The sequence below is a fragment of the Mustela nivalis genome, assembly GCF_964662115.1.
Source record: "Mustela nivalis genome assembly, chromosome: 2".
Lineage (NCBI taxonomy): Eukaryota > Metazoa > Chordata > Mammalia > Carnivora > Mustelidae > Mustela > Mustela nivalis.
Window position 1 is genome coordinate 162274001 of NC_139021.1, and position 26774 is coordinate 162300774.

General features: G+C 52.6%; 1 protein-coding gene across 5 annotated transcripts in view; it reads right to left on the reverse strand.

Moving 5' to 3' along the window:
• The window catches only part of SH3PXD2A (SH3 and PX domains 2A), a 233736-nt gene that overhangs the window by 114831 nt on the left and 92131 nt on the right, over positions 1-26774 (reverse strand). For all 5 annotated transcript variants that reach the window (XM_082722448.1, XM_082722446.1, XM_082722447.1 and 2 more), the window contains one exon: positions 3628-3704. In XM_082722448.1, the coding sequence (XP_082578574.1) occupies positions 3628-3704 (77 nt within the window). The remainder of the gene's footprint in view (positions 1-3627; positions 3705-26774) is intronic.

Consider the following 26774-nt stretch of genomic DNA (forward strand, 5'->3'; position numbering starts at 1 on the left):
GGACACAATCAGTTTTATTTCAGGCTAGAAATCCTTTTCCTTGGTATATGGACTAACAGAGATGGAGACATTCTATCACTTGGTTTCCCCAGAGTACCAGCCACTTTGGGAGGCATGAATGCATCAGTCTTTGCTCTCTGCTTCAGTCTCCCTATCAGCAACACTCTTAGAATGAGGCCACAAGAAGTCAGTCTCCCTGTATCTAGGACGGAGTATAACAGGAAGCTTCTGGTGCTTCTTCAAGGAGTGTGTTTTGGTTGGGACATGAATCTTTCTCTTTATTAAGGTGAGACCCAATGACGGGCCATGCATGGTGGGAGGGCGATGCCCGGGACTAAGAACCACCACCTCCAGATAGTCTCAGTTTTCGAACCTGGCAAGTGGGGATAAAACTGAATGAGTCTGGGAGGTGCAGAGAGTCAGGGGTGGGGTGGGGAGAGATCCTTACCCCTTCAGGGCTGACCCCCCCTCCCCCAGTCTGACTACAACCAACCCCTCATCTGTCCCACAAAGAAAGCCATTGATCCTGAAAGCAAGTCTCTCTTGGACAGCAGAATAATAGAAGCAATCTTAGCTTTTTGGGCAAAAAAAAATTCTAGTTGCACCCATCAGGAAATGGAGACTTGTGTAAACGTCATTACCATGGCAAAGGGTGAGTTGATCACTCTCAAACACTGCCTCTCACTGCCCCCCACCCACCCCCTGCCCCAGGATATTTATTTTATCCCACAGACAAACACGGCAAACATGGATTTCACACGCAAAAGGAATCACTTACTCAACTGTTAGTCCCAGCTCCTAAAGTATAGCTCACGCTTGTTAGTGAGATGAAAGTCTTCGACTTTTTGAGGCCACAGAATCATTAAATATTAACCGCATAACCGTGTTGCCCATTAAATTAATTTATGGAGTTAAAGAAATGCCTTTAGAACCCCTCTTGATAGACACCCAGCCCTCAAGTGCCACATAAAACAATCACCGGGCTGGTGCTCGGTCAATTTTCCGTGACGCTCATCCAATCTGCTCCATATATGTTTAAAATTAACACTGAGATTTGGGCTGTGAAACCACCTTTGGGCAGAGGGACTGGCTGGCTCGCGAGGGCAGGGAGCCTGAAGTCTGGGGAGGTCTACCGCACGGTCAGACTTTCCACGTCTGAGTCCTGGCAGGGGAGCTGGCTGCTCGAGGTGCAGAGCCAGCTTCACAGTCTTGGGTGCCCTTGAATCCCCAGCAAATCCCGGCCTGGGAGTCCACGCTGTCTAGGAGCCCAAGGAAGATGCTGGCCAGCCAAGCATGGCTGCATATGCAGGGTATTTGAAATAAAAACTCCAGCAGTGTGTCCCCGGACAGACATGGATAAGGGAAGGGCTGGCCAGAGTGTACATGGCACTGACCATGGGATTCACGGAGGGGTCAGTGATATTGAGCGCAACTTGGATCCTAAATGGCCATAGACTGGACCATTGGGAGGCAGAGCTGCGACATGCAATGCTGAAGTGGGGGTGGCTAAGGACTATTTCTGGCTTATTCCTAATGACCATTCCAAGGTCATCCCAAGGTCTCCGACAACGAGACCACAGATTCCAGCTTTCTAGTTCGGCAGAATTAAAGGTCACTTCTGCACTGACCTGCCCCCCTGCCATTCTCAGAGTAAATTACAGCCTGTGAGACGGCTAGCTGCTTGCCGAACCCGACTTGGCTCTGAGAAGCTCCTCCTGTCTGTGCTAATCAGGTTAGGAGGCCCTGCCTCTTGCAGACCCCATTTAAATGGCGCCCCCGGCCAGCAGCAGCAGCACTGGGGCCCCAAAGCCCCCCTGAAGCTCATCCTGACTCAGGAGTCCTGTTCAAAGCCTGATCCCCGGAGATAAGATGTTATCGGTTTCCTCCTCCGGATGGCCCAGGACCCAAGACTGCAGATGCCTCCGGCTCCAGGAGCCTCCCAGGCTGATGTGAGCCATAAATCCCCAGCTGGGAGAGGCCTCCCCCACCCTTCGCCTCCCTGGGCTGTGCCCATTTATTTAACTTCTTGGGAAAGATATAAGGAGAAATAAAAGCTCAGGCAGCAGCCATCAACTGAACTGGAAATGGCAAATGCCCTTTAAAGAGAAAAATGAATATTGGTCTGAAGAAGAGGAGCCTCTCACATAAGGGAATTCATCACTGGGAATTCTTTTTCAGTTAGGGCAGAAAATGTGACTAAGTATGAATCGACTCAGTCATGAAACTGAAACTCGGGTTAATGGAGACTCCATGGGAGTGCTCGTCTGCCTATCGGCTGGGGAACACCAGTTAGGACATTGAGCAACTTGCTTCTTTCTTAAACACTTTTATTCCCAGCATAGTGTTTCTGAATCATAAAGTATTAGCAAATGAACAGACCCTGCAGCTACAGCTTTGTGCAGGGACACAGCATTTGAGAAGCGACCAACACTATGATACACATTCTCCCGTACAGCCCCCTTCAGGAGCCCTGCAAGGGAGCTGTCTTTACCTTGTTTCACAGATGAAGGAACCTGGGGCTCAGAGAGGTAGACTCGCTTGCCCAGAGTCACAGAGCCCGTGGGGAGGCAGCGGGATTCGATTCTAGCTCGCAGGTTTCATTTAACTAAGAAATCTATCTCCACGAAAGCCAGTGGGAACATTAAATTGTTTATGCCTTGTAGTAATAATAATCCAAAGCTGGGGTCAGCTGACTGCCTCCTCCCGTGCTTGCACTTGCTGGCCTGTGTCACTTGCTTTCCTCCCCATAACTATCTTCTGTGGAGCTACTAGTCTCCCTGTCACACAGATGTGGAAACTGAGGCTCTGGGAAGTTCAGTGGCTTGCCCAAGTTCACAGAGCTAGTGAGGATTCTGAACCCAGGCAGCCTCGCCATCCAGAGGCCACGGGTCAAGGCCAATGAAGTGGGCACCTGGCATTTTCCCTGCAGGGGTCCTGGGCTCTAGTCGAAGGCCAGGCTAGTCTAGGCTCTTGTCCAGAAAGACAAACGGGGTCTTCTTCATGACATCGCTGAAATTGTCCCATCTCTTCGTTGGCATTGGCTGTTTTTACACACCTATGCACACACACCTGTGTGTGTGTTTGTGTGAGTGTGTGTGTGAGCATGACCACTGGCACGGGTAAAAATGTGCACATAAACATCCGTAACCATCAGGACTTCTGTGAATAAACAAATAGGCAGTTCAGAACTCTCAGATGCTATTGAACTCAGAATTGATTCCAACAACTCTGGTCCCAAAAGGAATTCAAAGCAACAGCTCCCCTGTGTCCAGCAAAATGTCACATACAGAACATCTCCCTTCAGCAGGAGACCCCTTAACTGAGCTCCCAAGCCCGTGGAAGTGATTTAAAATAACATTCTGTAAACGCAGGCGGGTCCTGAAAAAAGTCAAGTCTTAGCGTGATCCCAAGGCCCTTGTGCCCCAGAGAGTGGCCCAGTCACAAGTGACCCCTCCCTGAGGGACACTCAGACCCACCTCCCTGGCCGGGAAATGCCAGGCGTCAGGAGGCACCTGCTAGACCACAGCAGAAGGTTTGGGACAGATGGTGCTCCTCCACGGACAGACAGACAAACAGACTCTGTGGCTGGCTGGCCGGCCCCTCCCCCACCTGCAGGCGCACGCTTACCCGGCAGTATTCGTCGATGGGCTTCAGCCTCTTCACAGCTACGTCCCGGATGTGGCTTCTCCGGAAGAGGATTTTGCCTGGAACAGAGAGGGCTGTGAGCTGGGTGACTCTGGGGAAAGCTGCCATGGGACCCCAGCCTCTTACCCTCTCACTTCCCTCTCCCTCGGCTTCTTAGCCTTTTAGCTGGCCACCGAGTGCCACCGCCCCTGCCCAGCATCAAGAACACAAGAGATGGGCAGTCACCTCTCCCAGGGGGCAGGAGGCGCCCGAGGCTGAGAGCCCAGGACCTCTGGGGCCCAGGAGTGGCCTCTGAGGCTGCCATCTTGGCCAGATCACCTTGTCTGGGTCTCAGGGCAGGATCGATGGCCTGGCGTGGGTGCGGCTCCCAAGTGACCTCACAAAGAAATACAAAGAACGGCCCAACCCACACGCTGGGTTTTGTTCTCAGGCCCTTCCCTCCTTGAGAAATCGGCATTCATTCCTGCCAGCCAGGCAGGAATTCCTATTCTTAGTTTAGGTGGGAGGCTATTTCCAGGGCGGGCGCGGGCCAATGCCAAGGCGTGCGGCTGCCCCAGCCTGACTTTTCCCCAGCCTCTCTGCACACACAGCCTCTAGCAGTTCAGGCCACGCCGTGCAGATGGGCAGGCACACCCCTCTGCAGGTGTGGGTCGGGCTTCCAGGAAATGCCAGCCCCTGCAATCTCCCCAGCAGCTACCCCAATTCAATTTTAACAACGAGATCAGTGCATGGTTCTTTTCGGCTGGTTCAATTTAGAATTTGAACTCTTTGGTCTGACTCTCAAGTCCTAACAGCTAACATTTCTGTGCCTCACTGCCATCAATGTCTAGGTCAATGCCCCCTTTTTAGAAGGCCTTCCTTGATTGGCCACTCTGGGAGTAATCTCCCTCTTTTCTACACACTTTGTCCATTCCTAAGGCATGTGCCCCATTCTGCTGTGTGTTACAGATGTTTGATAAATCTCCATCCATCGGGGTCCATCTGATACATCTTAGAACCCACATAGCTCGACAAATGGTGAAGTGCTCGCCCTAAAACTGTAATAGGCATCCATTGTCCCTGTCTGCCTGATTTCCCTCTGGAGAGCCTCCCTCCTCCATTCCCAGTCCTTGTGGTTCAAAGGGGCTGACCACACTCCCTGGCAGCAAGGGTAGGCATGTGACCCAGCCAACCAGAGTCACAGTGATTGGCTCAGAGATGGGCAGGGGACCTGATCTGTGCCAAGGAGGGTCAGCCATGAGACTTCTGCTGGAGCTCTTTCTCTCCCACAGTTGCTGAGCTGGCAGGATGAAAGTCTGGAGCTTCTCGTGGCCATCTTTATCATTGCCTGAGAAGGAAACCCCCAGAGAGAAAGGAGCAGTGCCCAGAACAAAGTAGGTGCTCAATGAATGCTTCCTGAATGGTTGAAACGCAGAGCAAAGAGATGGCAAAGGGCAGGTTCCTTTGACATTGTTTGAGCAGCTGGACATAGTTGTTCTGAACCCAAGGTCTACCTGTTACTTGCCACATGCATAAAACAAGAAAATTATTTTTTGCTGAAATTAGTTGGAGATGGATTGTTATCACTTGCATTAAAGGAGTTCTAAGGAAGAGGGCGCCTGGGTGGCTCAGGTGGTTAAGCAACTGCCTTCGGCTCAGGTCAAGGTCCTGGAATCCCGGGATTGAGTCCCGCATCAGGGTCCCAGCTCCATGGGGAGTCTGCTTCTCCCTCTGACCTTCTCACCTCTCATGCTCTCTCTCACTGTCTCTCTCTCAAATAAATAAATAAATTTTTTTTTTTAAAAAAAGGAGTTCTAAGGAAAAGAATGGCCATGGCAATGTGAACAGAAATGTAGCTTGAAGATCAGTTCATGGGAGCTTCTTCTATGGAGGCCCTAGGGAGGTACTAAACATTGTCTTGGTTTAGGCTGTTTCCCAGAAGCTGACCCAGAGACGAGGAACTTTGGTGGTTTATTTGGGAACGGTCCTGGAAGACACCACGGGGGAGTGGAAAGGGAGGGAAGGGAAGCCAGTTAATCCCCATGGGGAGCCAACAGCTCAGGTCCTCTGGGGAACCCTGGGGATAAAATGGACCGTACCTCCAAGATTTCCCGACTGAGGGCGAGGAGCATTTACCTCCAGCTCCCAGCCTGTGACCAAATGAGACCGTCACATCTCCGGCTCCTTCAGCCAAGTATGTTTGCGAGGCTGGAGGAAAATCCCTGGCCATTCCCATGAGCAGCCTTGGGAGACAGAGGTGAAGGGTAGGGGACCAGGGGTGGGGGGCACTGAAAACAGTTGTCACTGCCTGAGCTCCCGGTCACCAGCCCTGCTCCTGTCAGACAGCAGAGCAGCTAGTCTGGCCTGTTGTGGGTGACTTGTTTCCCACTGGCATCTCTTGTCTCCCTACATCGGGTATGACCAACTCCTTCCTCCCCTTGGCACCATACTCCACTCAGCACAAGGCCTTGTATACAGCAGGCGCCCCTCACCACCCGCCAACCCCCCACCCCAAGTGCCTGCTGCTGCATTCATCTTCCTCTCCTGCACTGTCCCTCAAGCTCTCTTTCCTCCCTTCCTCTCTGAAGCCCGGCAGACAGGCCCGTCAGAGGCCCGACACTCTGTAGACTGGACAATGTCATCAAGATAAATCAGCTCTGCCACGTGCGTTCCTTTTGAAAGGAGATAAAACAAGATTTATCAAGACACTGGAGACCGGCCTCTTTTCCTTGGGGGAAGATGTCACAGATTTGGTATTCCTGGACTCCTTGCCTCCTACCCTTTTTTGGTTGCCTGTCGCCTTGCCGCCTGCATGCCGCGGGAGTGTCCGCGCACAGCCCTGGGGACGGCTCGTGAAACAATCGCGCAGCGTGGGAGACCGGCTCTTGCTCTCGGGCCTGACCAGAGGATGAGCAGCCCTGGGCGGACTTTCTGAGTCCTCTGCCTGAGCCTCCCTCCTTGGGAGCTGGAGGACCCCCTGGCTCGGAGATGCCCCTGGCCACGCGGCATCTCACAGGACCCGGAAGGATGCGTCGGAGCAACGGAGGAAATTGAAAGGAGAGACTGCAGCAGGGACCCAGGCCCACAGACCTGGCTCTGCCCTGCGTGCCTCCCGGAAGGAGTTGAAACATGACTTATCCATTCTCCAAAAATAGCACTCATGCCCTTCCTCATGCTGGCGAAGGACGAAAAGGAAAGGAGGCAGATGGGAGATGGGAGATGGGGACTGCCTCCCGCCCTACCACCCCTATGGTGGCTGATCCACTCTCGGAGCTTGAGGTCCCCAAGATGCATACTTAGATCACGTAAGACCTGATCCCGCCGCAGCCAGAACCAGCAGAAAACTCATCGTTAAGGGACCATGAAGGAGCCTCCTTAAGGTGCAGAGATGGCTGGGAGAAGGAAGGAAGGGAAGGGGGTGGGAGAAGTGGGGAGACAGGGGTGCGGGCACCCTGTCCACACTGGTAAGGCACCTCCAACTTGCCCCTCGCGCCCACCCCCTGCAAGGGACGCCATCCTGCCTCTGGGCCGGACACCTTCCATGCCCTGCACGAGGCTCGGGGGTCTGCCGCTCAGGTGCAACATCGGAGGAGAATTTCTGTACAAGCCATTGCCTGGCTGATTTTAGGTTTTTTTGGAATTCCAATAGGGCTTCTCTCCTTCCCACTGAAATCCTGACAGGAGCAACGTTTTCTTTTCTTGGGGCTTTGGCCCAGGCTGCAGAGGGTGGGAAGGGGAAAGAGGGAGGGAAGATCTGGAAGGGATTCTACGGTCTTGAGTTCTCTGTTAGGAATCCAAACCGCACTCGGGAAGCCACACCGGGGACTGTATTAAAAGGGAGAGAGAAAAAGAGGAGGAGGAGGAAAATCCCCATTAAGGAAGCCGAGACCACAGGGCATTAAAGGCCTCTTGTAAATGTAATTCAGCCCGCTCACAGCTCCTGCCAGAGTCTTCAAAGCCACGCAGGCACTGCCCCAGAAATACGATAAAGCATCATAAGGAAGATTACACACGGGCCACGAACCAGACCTCAGGACATAACTCATTCTTGAAAGTGGAGAAGAAAGCTGTCAAGCCTGACAGGGTCCAAGCACATAGGTGTAGGTCCCTCTTGCTGCCGCTCTGGGCTGGGCTGAGAAGGAGGGACAAGCAGAAGGAGCAGGGGCCTCAGCAGGAGGCCTGGGTTCAAGTCCTGCCTGGGCCACAGGCTGGCTGTGTGACCCTGAAGTGGGGTCCTCCTCCACTGTGGCCTCTGCATTCTCATCTGGAGACGGAAGGCCTGGGGCTCTGAGGCTCCTCCCTCCAGGGGTCCTAAGATGTATGCAGTGGGCTGGGGGGCACTGAGAGGGGCAGAGGAAGAGGAAAACAAGCAGAAATAGTAGCCAAAGGCTTACTATGTGTCTGGCACGTGCTAAGAGCTTTCCACTGGATTTGCTTGCTTAATTCTCATGGTTTTGAAGCAAGTGCTTAAAAAAAAAAAAAGATTTTATTTATTTATTTGATAGAGAGTGAGAGAGAGCACAAGCAGGGGGAGCAGCAGGCAGAGGGAGAGGGAGAAGCAGGCTCCCCGCTGAGCAGAGAGCCTGATGTGGGGCTCGATCCCAGGACGCCAGGATCATGACCTGAGCTGAAGGCAGCTGCTTAACCACCTGAGCCACCCAGGGGCCCCACAAGTACTTTTATCATCTCTGCTTTGCACAGGAGATGTCGGCTCAGAGAGGACCTGTCCAAAATCACACAGCTACTAAGTGCCTGAGCTGAGACTTCAGCCTGGGATTTTGAAGCTCACATAGTAAGGGGGAGGGAGAAGGCAATGAATCTAGAATTCTTTGGGGTCCAGTCAAATAAGGCCTTGAGAGCCATGGTGAGGATTTAGGATTTTAGTGTGTGTGATGTGAGCATTAGTAACATGTCCTCCGCACTGCGGGCTATGCCGTGGTCTGGGGAACAGCTGCCTTGGGGCCTGACGGAGGCCTGTATAAGCAGTAACTGTGGATGGTGGTATACACATGGCGTACCACGTACCAACAGTCCCCCGAGGGCTCTGCCTATCTGATACAAGCAGACCGGTAAACGGGCCACAAAGTAGGAAGGAGAGGGGACACAGTGTCTTGTAGACTCTGGAAAGAAAGAGTTCCCCGAAACAGCATACCTCCCTGTCCTTCCTGCCCTGCCTCGTGGGTCATGTATCAGCTGGAAATCAGGTCAAGCTCTGCCTCAGTCCCCAGTGTGGCCTGACCTTCTCACCAGGAGTGTCCACTCTGGGCCAGGACACATAGATGGGGCCTTGACTCAGGAAGGTCCCCATGCTTGAGGGGAGGGCAGGGGTATTTCCTCCTCCTGCCCAGGATACCAGGCACATAATGATGCATCTCAGTGGTACCCGATGGGTCTTAGAGGTGGACATTTGCTTCTGGAAAACGAACTGTTTCGTTAGCCAGGGCACTGGCTAGTCGAAAAGGACTCACCTCTGGGCCTCTTTTGGTCTGTTTGAGTGGATCTATTCTTGGCAGCCTCTTAGCTTCACGTTCACAGTGTGCATGTGCACATACACACATATATACCCCCTCTTCCGTGCTTTCTCTGCCATCTGGAATGCCATCCATCTGTCACTGTCCTGATGCTCCAGGGGCTAAGAACACCACAGAGAACATGACAGATGGGGACCCTGCTCTCAAGGAGTTTACATTTGAACAGGCAGGGCCGGGGTGGTGGTGGGGCGTATGCATGGAAGGGATACAGTGTGCAATTTTCCTATCTAATAAGTAGTTTGGTTATACCTATGTGTCTCCCCCTACTTCTAAGAAAGAATAAAACAGGGTAACAAGAAGGGGCATGTGGGGGGTGTGGGGAGAGGTGGGGAGGGGCGGAATTCAGCTAGTGGCCAGGGAAGTTTGGTGGAGACTTTGATGAGGAGAGAGAGCCAGTCATGCAAAGCTCTGGGGCAAGAGTGCTCTGACAGAGGCAGCCATACAGTGAATTTGAAAGACAGAAAAGAAGCCAGTAGCAGTCATTTAAGCCACAGAAAGAAGTCTGGTTTTCTTTGCAGCACCCTGAGCCTCCTTCCCCAGCCCAAGACCTCCTCCAGGAAGCCTTCCTTGATTGCTGGCCCTGTCCTCCTTTCCCAGACTCCAGGACTCCCCCACTCCCCATGTCCTGCTATCCCAGGGAATTTGTTAGGGAGCCACCATCTCAGGGCCCCCTCTTACTTTCCCAGCCCCCCTGATGTACAGGCCACCCCGGCCTCCCAGGGCATAGATGTTCCCAACTCTCTCCCTTCAGGGCAGCCCAGAGAGCCTGGAGCGTCACAGGGGATTGGCCTAAGAAATAAGGGAGGCCACAGCATGGCCTGGAGACGCCAGACCGCATGGCGCAGAGACCTCGTTCTCCACGAGCGACACCCCTACCCATTTAACTGGATCTGAGGACAAAAGGGGAAGGGGGTGTACGTTAGTCTCCCAGGGCAGCTACTACAAAGTACCATAAGGCCATTGGTTTAAAACAATAGGAATGCATTCTCCCCCAGTTCTGAGGCCGGAAGTCTGCAAGCGTGGGCAAGACTGCGCTCCCTCTGGAGGCAATGGGGGACAATCTGTCCTCAACTCCTACAGCTTCAGGGACTCTGGGTATTCCTCGGCTGTAGCAGCATCACTCTGGTCTCTGCCTCTGTCTTCATGTGGCCTCCCCGCTCCGTCTGAGTCTCAAATCTCCCTCTGCCTTTCTTCCCTAAGGACACCTGTCTTTGGGTTCATGCCGGCCCTTAATTCAGGATGATCTCATCTCCAGATCCTTATCGGAATTACATCTGTGAAGACCCTTTCTCCATGAGGTCACATTCACAAATTTGGGGGTTTGGATGTGGACCTATCTTCTGGGGAGCCACTATTCAACCCACTACAAGGGTTATGGGGATGTCCGCAGAGCTGGTTATGGGAACGTAACAGTCTTATATCCCTGCACTGCAGTCACCTTGAGGACAGCGATGACTTTCTATTACTCTCTTTGTCCCCAGCAATCCCTGGCACAGAGCTGGGTGCCATGAATGCGGGTGTTGCCTGATGCCCTCAGGAAGGTCAGAGGATTGTCTGGAGAGAGCGTGTCAAGGGTCGCTGGAACCCAGCAGGGGACAGGCAAGCTGTGTGGGTCGGAGAGCAAGGAAGTTGGGGGATGGGGTTCCTCTCTGGCTCTGCTGGCTGATACGGCACCCAGGAGAGCCTCTTCTTTGCCAAACCAACTTGGGGAGAGAAGATGTGAAGGTGTTCCTCACTAGAGGAACACCCCGCCCCTGCAAAGAATGACATGCATGTTTGCTCATAGCGTGCACTATGGTCTGAATGTCTGAGCCCCTCAAAATTCATGCTGAAATCCTAATGCTCACTGTATTGGTATTGGGGTGGAGGCTTGGGGCGGTGGCAAGGTGTGATGCCTCACAAACGGGATGAGTGTTGTTATGAAAGACACCCCACAAAGCTCCCTAAGGCCTCCATCCGGTGAGGAAACAGTGAGAAATCTGCAACCCTTACCTGGCGAGGCTGGCATCCTGATCTCAGACTTCCAGCTTCCAGAACTGTTGGAAATAATGTCCTGTGTTTATCAGCCCCCCAGTCTGTGCTTTTTTGGTACAGTAGCCTGGCTGGACTGAGACAGTGATACAGACAGAGGCACTGCCTGCGGGGAGGGAAAAGAATACGTAGCTTCCAGCCCCGAGCTCTGGCTCCGAGACTAGAATGACAGGCCTCTGTGCGTTTGCCCCTCAGCATCTCTAGTGCAATGCCCTGAGTTTCTTTTTGGGGACAATCCCTCCTTCCTCCTCAGTCTGTCAGGTTTCACTGAGGCTCATCTCACCCAAACTCCTGGCATTACCAAACAGTATGGTCCAGCCATGGGCATGTGACCCAAGTTGGTCCGAGGAGAATCGGCCTGGGACTTTTGCCAGAAACACCAGAAAGAGAAGTAACTCAGAAGTGGTAGAACCAAGTTGCTAGGAAGTATCTTTGCAAATCACTGTCACCATTTGGGGAAAGCTTGTCCTAGTGGCCAGGGAAGTGGCCAGAGAAGAAAACAAAGCTAAGAACTAGAGAGAGACACATGATTTGGTCACCTGCATCCAGCCATGCCTGAGATCATTATCCCCTAAGTTTTCAGTTACACGAGCCAAAAGATTTCCCCGACTTTTCTTGAACCAGATTGAGAAGGGTCTAGTCCTTGTCACCTACAGGTTCCCGACTAGCACATCTAGCCCTGCCATTTACTGTTGTATGATGTGGGACAAGTCACAACCTACTTGAACCTCCGTTTCCTCAGATTGCAAACTGCACATCGTAATGCCTAACTCAAAGGATCATTGTGAGGCGACAATGAATCCCTGTAAAAATCACCGAACACAGAGTGCAGCCCACAATAAATGTTGAGCAAATGGGATCTCTTAGGAGCTGACAATTCCGGGTCAGTGAGATGCGGGAGCGTGGGGGTGGGGGTACAACCTGGCCCCACCCACCTCCTCACTGGCCCGTGGGATCTGGGATCTGAGCACCACCGTGATTCCCCAGCACCCACCATGACCTGCCTTCCCCCCTCAAGGCCAAACACTAGCTCCCTTGAGCCTGCAGCCACCTTTCCAGATTCAAACCCCCGCACCCTAAAAACACCGTCTCCCACGCAGCTCCCATTTCTCTCCTTTGGGACGCTTTTTTGTCAGCCCGATTCAAAGAGCAGAGAATAGAACACAGAGAAGCAGCGGCAATGATGACTCACTCCACCCCCCACCCCCCCCCCCACCTGGGGGCGCCAGGGTGACTCACGCAGGTGAACCTCCCACGCGGCACTCTCTACCCACTTTCCCGCACACTCAGGGATCCCGACTCGCAAAAATCCACCAGGGTTTCGCCACAGCTGGAAACCTTCTCTTGCAGCCAGGGCGTGCTTACGGTAAGACCCATCAGATCCAGGGGAAGAAAACAATCTTCCAGATTCTGGACCGGAAGGTCCCATCCCCAGGGCAGAGCCAGGCTTAAGGGAACACAGTCTTTCATTCCCCCATCCTCAGTGGGGCCAAGTGGGATTTATGGGTGTCTGCTAGGAAAATAAAAGAAGAAAAAGCACCTAGCCTTGCCATACCAGAGGTTTTAATTCATCTTTAAGGAATCTGGGGCACCTGGGTGGCTCAGTGGGTTAAGCCTCTGCCTTTGGCTCAGGGTCGGGCTCTCTGCTCTGCACAGAGCCTGCTTCCCCTGCTTCCCCTGCTTCCCCCCACCCCCCCGCCGCCTGCTTCTCTGCCTACTTGTGATCTCTCTGTCGAATAAATAAATAAAATCTTAAAAAAAAAAAAAAAAGGAATCAAATAGAACAGAAGTCTTTGAGCAGCCTTATTCAGCCATCTATATCAGAACAATTTTTTTCCTTTTTAAAAATGTCCTTTTTTTTGAAGTATAATATACATACAGAAAAGTGCACATGCATATGGATGGTTCAACGAATTTTACAAACAGAATCCACCTAGGTAACCAGCACCCAGGCCAAGAAACAGAGTCGCATGAATCCCATTCTAACCCCATCTAACCATTCAGCTGCCAGCACAGATCAGAGGGTGGGTTGCTGAGTTGAGAGGCCCAGGGCCTTTCAACTGCCGTGTCCTGGGTACATTAACCAGCCTGGGCATCAGCCTTCTCCTATCCTGTGTGGTCTGGAGGCACACGGCTGGGTGGGGAGGAGAGGGTCTGACACCAAGTGCTGTTGTCACAGGGAAGGGCAAGGCCCCATCACTCCATGTTTGGCCAACAGCCCACGCCGGTGACCTTTGGTCTCAACGACTCCCAGTCCATTTTCTACCCAGTAGCCCAAAGAACATTTTTAAGATGAAACCTTTGCTTTGAACCTTTCATTGACTTCCCAGGGCGCTGAGAACAAAATCAAATCAGAACCACAGACCCGCCACCTCGGGGCCTGTGTGCATGCAGTCCCCTCTCCCAGGACATAGTCCCCTGGGCCCTTGGCACAGAGATAACTCCTTCCACACTTCAGATCACTGCAGGGGGAGGCCGGGGCAGGCCACTCCCAGTGAGGGGGGCCTCTCTGCCTCTCTCCCAGCCCTCAACTGCCTCCTTCACAGAACTCACTGCGATTTGTAATGCTCCCACCTCTTTGTATGATGTCTTGTTTACTATTGTATCCTCAGGGCCCAGCGCAAGGATTGGTGCACAGAGGCCTCAGCTGATGTTTACTGAATGGGTAAGTGTGAATGTGTTGACACCCTCTTGCTCCAGACTCTCATTTACACACACACACACACACACACACACACAAAACGGGACTAATAAACGCAGCTCACTCTGCACGTGCTGGGGGCTGCTGGCCCAGACATGGGCTGTGGCGGGGATGGGCTCGCCCTCCAGGACCCAGACAGAGCGGGGCCAGGGAGTGTGGTTAACCCGGAGCCCAGCATCAGGGCGGCCAGACTGTCCCCACCGTGTGGATGTGGGTGTGGCGGGCGTGGTGGGCAGTGGCTCACACCCTCCCTGTGAGAGCCGCAGAATAAAAGGCCCCATTCAGCCCCTGCAGCCTCAGCTCCTCCCTGCCAGGGGAGGCTGCCCTCAGGAAAGGGGACGGTGGGACGCTGGGCAGAGCTTTCCGGCAGCCTCTCCCTGTGGCCTGGCCCACAGAGGGGGCTGCGGGGGGGGGGGGGCACGGTGGCAGGGTGGGGGCAGGCCAGGGATACTGGGCCTCCAGGGCGGAAAGACACAAGAGAAAAGGCCTAGCCAGCTGAGTAGGCTGTGGGCAGGCAGGGGCAGTCCTGGTTCCAAGGGGGATGTTGGAAGACACCGTTGACTTCGGATGATATGAAGCAGAGGAAAATCCCCAGGATATAGAGGCCCTTGGGAAAGCAGCCCCACAACCACAGGCCTGGCAGTACCAGCTGGAGAGAGTCGGCCTGGTTCTCTCTGCGGGGACACGGTCCTCCAAAGCCTGCTTTTCTTGAGCTTTGGCGCCGCTGGTAGAACCGAGCCCAGACGGTCAGCCCCCTCCAGCAACCTCCCAGCAGCACTGTCTATGCCTCCCCTGAGTGAGGACAATACGAGTGACAGTGACATCCCGGAGGACTTGGTGTGTGCCAAGTGTTTTGTATTTATTCGTTTATTTGATATGCATCGCAACTTCTGATTGAGGTACTGGGTTCCATTGTCATTCTTGTTTTATGGCTGGGGAAACTGAAGGTCAGAAAAGTGACCCGAGTGACCTGCCCAAGGTCACAAAACTAGTTAAGTGGCAGGGCTGGAATTTAATGCGCCTTGGCTTTTCTCTGGGCTGCCTGGAGGTGCCTAGACACTCAATGGTTTTGCTCTAGTCTTTTCTCTGTACCTTTTCCCTCTGTATCCCGTTGGGCTGCCTTCCCCAGAGCTACAGCTCAGCCCAACACCATGAGCACGGTCAGCAAGCGCCACTCACTCACGAGGAGCCCCGCTTTCCCAAGTGCAGGCGCGGAAACTGGGCCTGGGCCGGGACGACAGACATTGCAGACACGGCCCGGACCTTACAGCACACGCCGTCTGTGTGCCCTGTGCTGCAGTGTGACCCGTCACAGTGGGGGCACACAGGAGGAGAGACAGGCCTGAAAAGTGGTAGGAATGAGCCAGGGCAAGGGAAGTGGAGAGAATGTTCCAGACGAGGGAAGAGCCTGAGCAAAGGTCCAGAGATAATAGAACCCAGCTGAAGGAAGGTGAATGTGTTGGGAGGTTACAAGGCGTGGGTGACGAGTGGTACTAGAAGATACTGAATGGGTGACAGGGGTTTGATCACACAGACCACGCAGAGCAACGCAGAGCCATTCAAGTTGTATTATTTCAGAAATCCCTGGAGTTCCTGAACCATCAAGGCCAAGGACCAGAGTTTTTACCTGTGGGAGGGGACACGGGGGGGTGGGGGCAGAGGCACCAACAGCCCCTTCTGAAGTACTTCTCCCTCAAGTCTTAGCCCTGAGGGTCAGGGGATGGGGGACACCGGGGTCTGGTCACCGACGGTGCACGCACCGCAGGAGCTCCAGACTCTGTTCCCGCCAGTATTGACGCCTACCACAGTCCACATGGATCCTAGGGTTAAAATCAGGAGATCCTGGAGGTCATCATGTCCAGCCCCCTCACTCCCTGAGGTCAAGACGTAGCTCAGAGAGGGCTGTGCCTCACCCGATGTCACACAGCAAGTCAGCAGCCAGCCTGGGACTTGGCGGGACCCTGGGGCTGGCAACCTGGTTCTGGGGCAGATTTTGCAGGTTTTCCACCTATAGGTTACGTTCCCCAAAGCTCCCAACACACATCGTCTTTCTTCCCTCTAATTTCTATCCCAATCCTAACCCCACAACAAGAGCTGCCACCACTGGCACCATTTCAGAGGACACTGAAGCAGTGACAGGTGACTTCTAAGACTGGGTTATAAGGGGGATCACAGTCCCCTTCTTGTCTTGCTCTGAGATCAATCACATTGCAGGAAGCCGGCTGCCATGGTATAAAAGCACCTTAGGGAGAGGTCCACATAGCAAGGACCAGAGGCCTCCTGCTAGTAGCCCGCACCAGGCCTCCAGCCATGAGAGCAAGCCATCTTGCCCAGCGAGACCCCAGTTACACCTTGTGCCAACATTTGGACTGTTACTTCATAAGAGATCCCAAATCAAAACCATGCAGTTAAGCGGCTCCTGAATTCCTGACCTACAGAAGAAGTGAGATAATAAACTGCTAAATTTAGGGGGTAATTTTTTACACAGCACTAGGTAATTGACACGGGTCCCCATGGCTCATGAGAACCCCTCGGTTACCTGAATCTGAGATATTCGAGATGTTGGTTACAAATGCACATTCCTGGGATTTACCCTGCCCCCCTACCCCGCTGTGTTAGAATGGGGGAATAATGGGGGGGCAGGGTGAGAACGCGCATTCTTCATAAAGCCCCTCTCATGATTCCCATGCACCTCTGAAGCTAAGAAGTACTGAATTAATCTCACTTCCCTTACGAGAATTAGGGGATCCCTCTGAAGAGGCTCAGAGAGCTGCAGCGATGATCCTTGCCACGCATCTAAGCCGAGGCAGGCCTGGGCCTGGAATCAGCACTAGACTCCCAGCTCAGTGCTCTTCCGACTTACTTCCTCCTCTGTCCATTTCAGGCTGCTTTCTGAGAGGAGTGAGCTTTCTGTTCTTTTTCTCTTGTTTTTATTTACAGTGCACACCTAACAAAACGCTACATAATTATTTGTCTATATAAGAGCTAGCTTGGCTTGCAAAGAACTTTGCTGGCACTAAGCAGATGTAATGCTGAAAAGCATCTGGGGGATGAGGCCATGCGGAGAGGCTGGCGCTGCTGCCCAACATTGCATCAGAATGAGCACACTCTCTACCCACCACGCTGCCTGGGCTTCAGGCATTCTTCCCGGACAAAAACAAATGCAGTATGTATAATGCAGAAACAATGGATGCGGACAAGCAGGGAGCGTACTGAGCTCCTGTCACCCTAATAGGTAAGAATAAGAACCCCACTTTCATTTTTATAGCATTTTGGGCTTAGAAAAAACTCATATGCAATCTTATTACGTTATCCTTATCCATTCAGTCTTTCACTAGACACATGCGTGAGCCGCTGCTATGTGCCAGGTAATACTCTTGGCCAAAGGATCTGTAGATTTCTTTCTTTATTTAATAAACATTTATATATGTTTACTATGTGTCAGGCACTGGCTTAAGCCCTTTGGAAATATTAACTCACTTAGTCCTTATAGCAGCTGTACAAAGTAGAAGCCATTATTGTTCCCATTTTACAAGGAAATTGAAGTACACAGAGGTTAAGTCATTTTCCCAAGGTCAAACAGTTAGTAGGGAACAGCACATGGATTAGAAGCTGGGGGATCTGAAACTAGACTTCATCCTCTAAACTAAGGTAAAATAAAGCATGGTTCCTGTGCTTCAACACTCCAGGTTTTTGAGTACCCGGGTGGCTCAGTTGGTTAAGCATCTGATTCTTGATTTTGGCTTAGGTGGTGATCTCAGGGTCATGAGATCGAGCCCCACACTGGGCTCTGTGCTTAAGCTTCTCTCCCCTCCCTTTCCCTCTGCCCCTAAACACACCTCTCTCTCTCTCTGGGAAAAAAAAAAAAAACCAAAACTCTAATTTTTAAATCCCATGACCACAGAGGAAAAGCTGAAGCCCAGAGATATCTTCTGAATTCCCCCAAGTCACACAGTGCTGAGACTAAAAGCTAGGTCTGATTCTAAGCAGCATTACTTTGCTTCCATTAGTGTCTGTTCACAAAGCAGGTCTAGCAGAAGATGGCTGTGAGGGCAGCAAACAAGGAAGGCGTTTCTAGAGCTCAGATAGAGAGAGGTTTTTTCTAGGGCCCCACTGGCAAATCTAAAGTATCCCCAGAGACCTCCAAGCAAATGAACAAGGCTCACTCACTGTCCAGGCCATCATGATTTGTGACTGTCTGCTGCCTGCTCATATTCATGCCTCCAGATATTTTGGGGGCAGTGTTATTTATAGACTACGTTTCTATTTATATTTTCATTGAATTCCTGTTAACCCTAGCTAGATTACCCCCAACCCCCCAAAACCTAGAGAGCGGAGGATAAGAACTCTTTCTCACCAAGTAAGTCAGGGGCAAAGGTGAAGGTCAAAGTCTTGGCTATGTGTGCAGTCTTTCAGCAGGAGCCCTTTGCAGGGAAGCATTCAAGACAAGGGGGCTTTCTGCGCTTTCCAAAGGAAATGGGGGGTGGGGGGAAGGGCACAAAGCTGGCCTTATACAGAGGCAGCCATATTCTGCCAATGCAGTGGGATTTGAGGTGGGCCTACAAGACCTCTGTTTCCCTAAAATGTTTTTTCTTTTGTATGATATTTCATTATTAGGCATTGGTTCCTTTGGTCTTAAAAGCTATTAGATCACAAAACATTGGGCCTATGAGAAAACCTAGTCAGTATCAAGTCCAGTCCCAGTATTTCCCAGAAGGGCAACTCAGCCTCAGAGAGAGCTAGGATCTCTTCTCATGGGGGATCTGAACAAATACACCGAATTCTACTACAAAGCACAGTTGTTGGAGGAAGAACTGTCAGGCACAGTGAGAGACATGGGACAGCAGAGTAGGCTCAGAATTCCTCTAACACCAAGTTTTAGGAATGAATAAATAAAACTACGTGATGTTTCCTAAGGTTCTCTTTGGTGCCCCAGATGAAAACTTCCTCGTTTTAGGGCCCTATAGAAAACAAAATCAAAGTGGGATTTCTTTCTCTTTTTTCAGTCCCTTGTTGAGCTGTGGCTTAGGAAACTGGGATGATGTTGCTGTGTGGTTGCTTTACAGGTGTGTGTTTACAAAGCCTGCCTTCTGGAAGTCAATTAGTTCCCTTCTGGCCACTATGCCTGCAATTCCAGAGTTGGCCACTAGGTGGCTGGCTCAACTTGGGTAGGTCAAGTGCAAGGTAATAAAAAATAGTGTCATCTGGACAAGACATTAACTGTAGGAATGTGACGCTTTATTAAGTGTCCGAAAAAGGACATTGGTCAATCTCTAATTGATATAATTAAAAGAACATACAGAACTTGAAACAAAGTTTAAAGAAATGCCAAAACACTCTGGTACACCCACCGTTTCATACATCAAACCTCATCTGTTAATCTCCAGGCAACACATCTTTGGTCAGTCCCACTCAGCAGCAAGCATAGCCAGGATACAGAGAATTGTGGTCAAGAGCTTGGGCTTAGAAGTAGAAGGACCTGCCGTTCACTAGCTGAGGGGCCCTTGGGCAAGTTGCGTAGCCCTCTGGCCCATAACGCTTCATTTGTAAAGTGGGGCTGCTGTCTGCAAACTAGGCGATCGAAGAACTTGAAACCCTTTGCATGGTATCTGGCAAGAGTATGTACTTAAATGAGAACTATAATGCTTAGGGAGTCTTGCTTTTTAAAAAAAAGAATTTGTTTGAGAAATAGAGCAAAAGTAGGGTGCAGAGGGAAATGAAAAAGCAGACTCTCTGCTGAGCAGGGAGCCCAATGCAGGGCTCAATCCCAGGACTCTGGGATCATGACCTGAGCCCAAGGCAGATACTGAACTGGCAGAGCCACTCAGGCGCCCTGAGAGGAGTCTTTCATAGCCAATTACAACCATAGCCATAGACAAAAAGTTATTGCCGGGGCATTTGCTAGCAAGAGAACAGTTCTGCCCACCCAACAGGCCTTACTTAAGTCATCTTCATCAATTCTCAACTATTAAAGGTGGAAATTCATCTTTGAGATCAGAAGGAAGCTAAGAGTAAACACCATGCCAAGCAGAGAAAGCCCCAAATTACCAGTCACTGGCTCATCTCAACCCTCCGCCCTTGACTCCCTTAATTTGAAGCTTAGGTTTGCAATAGTTGCTTTATACAGAAGAGCAAAAGATGCCTCTCTTAAAATTGGGATTTTTTTTTTTTTTTTGGTCTTTTGCCAGACACTCCTTAGAAGAGACCTAAGCATTTCCCCCTCCTAACTGTGCACACAGACTTTAGACACACTCATGCTATGCTGTCTTCAAAACCACAGAGGACTGATTGCCAGTCTCTCCCCCTCCAATTCAGAGAGACTTCTGGAATAAAAACCTTCGCAATCGCCTTGGCCCCAAGCTTCACCCCACCTTCGAGGAGCAGGGAGAAAGAATGTCCTGATTTATAGCTGATGAGGGAGTGTGGCTAGGGCCCGAGCATCCTCTTGGTTAGGCTGGGGAGCAGGGGACGGAGGCTAGGCTGTGACTTACACCCCCCTCCCACAGGGTGCCAGAAACAGGTGGGCGACTCAGGTCTGCAAAGGGATGTGAGGCCAACGAACCAGCTCTTAACCAAGTTCCCTGCGTGAAGCTTGGGTCAGAAATCGACTCAGCAAGGCAGGTTCAGTGGTTTTTATTACATGGATGGACTGAACATAACCCAACACCAAGGGAGCCTAAGCACAGAGTCAGCCTAGGGAAGGGCTTCCCTGGACCTTTAAATGGTGCTTCTCAAACTTTCCTGTGCAGGTAAGTAAATGGCAGGCTGTGATTTAGGGGGACTGGGGTGCGGTCAAGACAGCACTTTTGGCAGGCTCTCAGATGATTGTGCGACTCATCTGCGAACCAAATTTTGAGCAGCGGACCTTGAAATGCACAAGCCTACATGCAAGACCTCACTCTTGGAAAGGCTTCCAGAGAAAGAGCTCCCCCTTTGTGTCAAGCCCCATTATCAACAGTCACCAAATGACCAGCACATATTAAATGCTTCCTGTGTGCTGAGCAGATAACATTTCATTCGAGGCTCTCGGCAGCCCTGGGGGACTTTCCCAGAGGAGGAGGAGGAGGAGGAGGGGCGGAGACGCTGAGCGAAGCTGGCAAGGGTCAGGTGGTGACCTAACTCAGGTTCCTGGGGCTGTAAGGCCTCCGGGGCTAAAAGGTGACGCTTACCTGCCTCCACCGTGAAAAAAGCACCATTTCAAGTTCAGACAACTAGTGCCAAGTAGAAAGCTCCCGTGTGACCCCAGATCGGCCAGCCCAAAGCCAGGTTCAGGTCTGCTGGCACCATGGGGCCGCTTGAGGGCTGGCAGAGCAGTGGAGTCCCCCGGCTTCCTTTGGGATCGGCCCTGTTTCATTCTCGCTAAGGTGGAAACTGGCCTTTCTGCTCCCGCCTGGGGAGAAGCTGAAGCACAGCCCCTCTCCCTCAGCCCCTGCCCCTAGAGGGGAGAGAAGAGCTGTGGCCGCCAGGCAAGCCCTCCTCGCCGCACACACTTCCTCTCCTGCCTTCTAAAGGTGCAATTCAGGGGAACAGACTCCATCTTCAGGCTACGCCAGTCCCTCAGGCCTACTGCGGTCTGGAGGCCAGGCGGCCTGCCGTCTGGGGACCCCTCACTGGACATCAGTCCTTGGCACTGTGGAGGTGAAGGAGAGGAGGTGTTTTAAAGGCCCAAAGGGACTGTTCTCCTCAAAGCTGGGAAGCCTCTGGATGAATGGTGCATCAGTTCCTAAGGGCCTGGGGAGTCTCCAAGGGTCGGCTCCATTCCTGCAGGGAAGGGCTCTGGCTTAGGGCTCTGTCCCTGGGCCTGAGTCCAGTTGGGGTGACCTTAGCGAAGAGTGGAAGGGTCAGGCCAGGGACACTGTGGAGATCTGCCACCAGTGCCCCTCACCTCTGAAGAAGGGGGGTGAGCTCGCTGTCAATGGACCTCTGTTCTCCCTCCTTCCCCGCCACCCTCATCCCCCCACTGAGTCCAAGACCCAGAAAGCAGAGTGTCTAGTGCCTGGAGGTTCCTGGGGAGGGAGGCTGATGGCAGGCAGTCCCCACCACAAAGCATCTTTCACTGGGCCCAAGGCTTCGGCTATCTCAGGGAGAAGGGAAGACATCCCTCCCTTTCACTCCCCAGGGTGAAGTCCAAGGTGGGCATTTGGGGCGGGTGCCGGGAAACACAGGGTCTGCCGTCTTGGCCAGGGTACCCCCTAGCAGGACTGGGGGCATCCTTGTTCTCCACCTCTCCTTCACCCCCATCCTTCAGCAAGTCCTCTCGACTGTTCCTCCAAAACGGATGTCAGACTGGCTCCTCTCCATGCCATTGTCCAGCCAAGACCAAGCCACCCTCATCTCTCACGGTGCCTCGGCCCGCTCCGGCTGAGCCTCCCACTCCACGCTTGCTCCCTGGGGGCCCTTCCGTCCTCTGACACATCAGCTCAGGGATCCTCTCAAAACAGAAATCCGATCCCTCAGACTGAAACCGTTCAGAGGCTTCTCACGGCGCACGGGACCCATCTTCACCCCTCATCGTGGCCTGGCAGCCACGCCGAAAGCTCACACAGCCTCATCGGCCAGGCTCCGCATGGCGCCCCAGAGGCCCAGAGGCCTTCTTCCCTCTCCTGCCTCAGCATCCCTCCTGCTCTCACCAGTCACAGCCGGGATCAGGGCACTGGCCTGTCCGTCATCCACACCTGGGTGTGTATTTAGTGACGGAGCTGCTCCGGGGAGCACGGCAGTCTTCTCGAAGTGTGGGGCGAAGGGGTCTGACCCTTGAGAAAGAACATTCAGGCATCAGCTAAGGAAGCGATTTACTTTCAGGGGACAGACCAGGAATGTCACAGCGACCTGGAACCGCGGGCGTCCGGTGACTCTGCCAACACGCAAGGCGATCCCTGGTCACTCTGGCGTAACTTACTCGATTTTGTGCCTCAGCGATTAGCAAGAGCTACGCCTGAACCCAGCATCTGGACGCCCGGGTCCAGGCACATTTTCCTGCATGTGAAATGAAACAGACGGACTAGACCATGAAAAGAGACACATTTCTGCTTAGATCAGAGGCCTCTTGGGGGAGGTGCCACCAAGAGAGAGCTGAGGGTTTGGGGTGGGTATTTAGAAGTCTGATCCCTTCTAGAATTACCTGTGGACAAGGAAGACAAATTGTAATGAAGTGTTCTGACCCTCTCTCTGGTCTCCAAAGGTGGGAGTGACACGGGGGAATGGCCAAGGGACCTGATCCACATTTCCTTATGAAAGTCATAAGGAAAAAAAAAAAAGCCCTAGCTCTTCTCTCCCCTCCAGGGGCAGGGGCTGAGGGAGAGGGGCTGTGCTTCTGCTTCTCCCCAAGCCGGAGAAGAAAGGCCAGGTTTTACCTTAGTGAGAATGAAACAGGGCTGATCCCATAGGAAGCCAAGGGACTCCACTGCTCTTTGGAGGGCTGTGGAGGGCCAACCCCTTGGAAGGGCTGCCTCCCCTGCACAGCCCCTTATTCCCAGCGAGAACTGGGGGCTAAGCCGGGAGCCTGCAAGCCAGTGGTCCTGCTATGTTATCAGGGCGACAGGAGTGGGGCTGCTCAACTCTCAGCCCAAATCAGCCCCCTGGGTGGGCCATCAAGCCTCAGCAACTGGCTCCTTACAACTTCTAGTTAGCACGAAGTGCAGGAAGAGGAAGAAGTGCCACCAGGACTGAGAGGCGACGGGCAGTGCTGAATTAGCACCGGGAGGGGGGGCGGCAGAGGGCCGAGCAGAGGAAAGGCCATGGCAGAGTCCGGCCACAGAGCCACCTGGAGGAAAGGCAGCGGCGCAGCCCCTACACATCTCCCTTTGCAACCCAGCCTGCACTTGCCCTGTACTAACTGCTTGGAACATCTTCCCAAACCATCATGAACCAATCTGACAGATGAGGAAACCAACCCTGGAGGCCATGTGCCTGGGCCCCAGCCACACAGCCGATGCTGGCTTGGGGGAGCCCTCTCCTTCCTGGGCAGCTTTGGGGCCAGAGACACACCCAGACTCCCATCTGCCCGGCCCTCCCCGGTGACTCCAGCCCCCTGCAACCCCCACATGCTTCATCCTCCTGCTGTATTTCAAATGCATGCCTTCAGTGACACTTAGGTCACTGATCTTGCTGTTGTCCCCTTGACCCGGCTCTCTATGCCCTGACCTGCCCGTGCCTGGCTCACTGTCACCTCTGCAAAGAGGCCTTTTTTGACCACTCATCTCATGTCCCAGGTCATGACAACTGGCTAGTTTTCTTTCTGGTCCTTATTCACTATTAGAAATAGTGATTCCAATGTATGCCCAGAGGCCCGGGCTGCCTTGCCCTCAGCGGCATAACCAGTGCCTACAGCTAGGCCTGGAACACAGTGGGTGTTCAATAAATCCCTGTGGCGGGAATGAACGATCGTAGCTCTTTCATGTAGCAATCAGGACCACCACCCCCAGATTCTCCAGAGGGAGAGAATGATTTTGAGGGGGGGTGGTGGCAGTAATTACAGCAAGAGAGGACCACACACTTCCAGGGAAGGCTCAACGAAACCCACTTTTGGAACAGTACACTGTGCCTCTTAGGACTCCAATCCTGTTGATCTTTTTAAAACCCTGGCATTACCAGCAGACCCTACTTTAACTTCACCACGGAGAAGGTTCGTCTTTCCCTGCCACCCAGGTCATCAGTGAGGCTCAGAAACCTCTAGGGCATCATGCTCCCTCAGGCGTCTGGCTCCCTCCTGGCCTTGGAGGCCCTTGGCACCTCGTGCAGACACACAGAGACGCCCCCAGCCCAGGGAGCGAGCACCAGCTCCCCCCCGCGCCACAGCCATGGACAAGCTCTAGCCGCAAACATCCCTTCCCCCTGCTTCCTTGAGCGCTTGAACAAACACCGGATCTGCCGCACAGGGAGGGGAAGGCCCCGGAGACCGTGTCTGCCGTGCACCCAGCACCCTCCTGCCCCGTGGCTCCGAGCTGCCTGTCTGTGGAGGGGCCGCTGTGTAAACCGGTGAGCCAGCACAAGGCAAGTGAGTGTGCCTGCTGTCTAAAAATACACACCTACGAGCTCACAAGCTCCCAAGGCTGATAGTACCCGCTTCAATCCTGGCTCACTTTCCTTCCTCGGCTAGCCAGCTTCTCTGGGATCCAACAGCCCAGGAGCCCCGATGCCTGCAAAGGTGATGGACTCAGTGATGAGGATGGAGGGCCTTTCTGGGAGCTCAGAGGCCCAGTCCCAGGCTGCACACGGGGACATCGATGGCTTGTGAGCAGGAGGAAACCTCACAGAGCCTTTGCAGAGTGAATGCCCCTCTCTCTGCTCCGCTGCCTGGCTTCCGTGCTCTCTCGGTCCCTGGTTGTTTGCTTTTTACATCAGCAACTAACTACGCAGTCTCCTTCATTCTGTAATGGCCATTTCCTCCCAGGGAGCCTCCCCAGACTGACAAACTCAGGATACACAGGAAATCTACTCCAATCCCAGGATGGGCAACAGGAGATGGATTTTCCACAACAGTCTTTTAAAACAAGGCAGAGTTCCCTGTAAACAGTAGGCTGCCCTGAGAGGCTGTGGAGCCCACTGTGCTTTGGCCCGTTGTCCTAAAGAGCATCTCTTCTTTTGTAGTACTTGATCACTGTTCTACTCCTCCTGGGGTCCATGCTGCCGCCCAGTCCCCATGCTCCAGATCTGTCCTGTGTCCAGCAAGCTCAGAAGAAGTCCCAAGTTATCAAAATTTATGAGAATCACAGAAAGATTTTTTCCCTAATAAAGCAGTCTTCTGCTTTGCAAAAGGGTTGATCACACGACTCTCAAATAGAACTGTACTTAGAACACCTAAAGGATGATGTGATTCATTCCACAGGACTGACTTTGCAGGGGTTCTCAGGAATATGCCTTCATGTAAAACAAGGTTCACCTCTGCTTTTCTCTTGGAGGTGGGAATGCCAAGAGGTCAGGCCTGGAGCTTCTCAGCGACGACTGTCAATTTCTGCCTCCTCCAGAAAGACCAGCTGGCATGCCTGTCCACTAACACTCACTAACCCCTTAAAACAAAATCAATTGCTCGGGTCTGTAGCTTACGTAACTGCCTCTTGCCAATATCAATTTCCTGGCTTTGATAATGACCTTTAGTTACCCGAGACGTTACCGCTGGGAGATGCTGGCCAAGGGGAGCCCACTCAGTGGCTATGTGATGGCAGAAAGTGACCTCACTTCTCCATGAACTGGGAGCAATGCCACCTACCCTCCAGTGTGGCGGTGGAACTGGAGGGGAGGAATGTAGAGTGCCTCGTCATTTTGCAATGTCTTGGGAGTCTATTTCAAAATAAGAAGTTAAAAAAAAAAAAAATGCTGGGACTTAGGAAACCAAACAGGCAATTTCGTTAGACTCTTAATTAAATGAAGACAGTGCTTTGAAAGCCTTGGGGTTATGCTGTTTATAATCATGTTAAAATAATAATAAACTAAATGGTTTAAGTGGGAAAAAAAAATCAATTTTTCAGTTGCAGTGACCTCAGGCACTCAATAGAATGAGAGTCCTTATGGGTCATCTGAGTCCCCGTGAGGCTCAGGGCACCTCCCTGCCCCACACGGTGTTTTCCTGGAACACAAGACAGCAAGTAGCAGCTGGAGGGACAGCTAGGGTGCTGGGTCCTCGGGCAGAAACTCCCAGGTCCCTAGCCTGGGGAATGTGGAGGCAACGAAGTGGGTGGAGGGAAGCTTCTAGTTGAAGCTCGCTGGTGTTAATTCCTCCCTGTCCAAGGAAAGGTCCAGGCCACAGAGGAAGGATGACAGCTCCCCTACTTACTGCCTAGGGGGTGGGGGAATGTGACTTGCCTTCTCTCGACACAGGGATAATGCCCCCATTCCTGCAGTGAGGACTGGGAAAGGTTTGTAGAGTGCCCAACACAAGGACAGACACA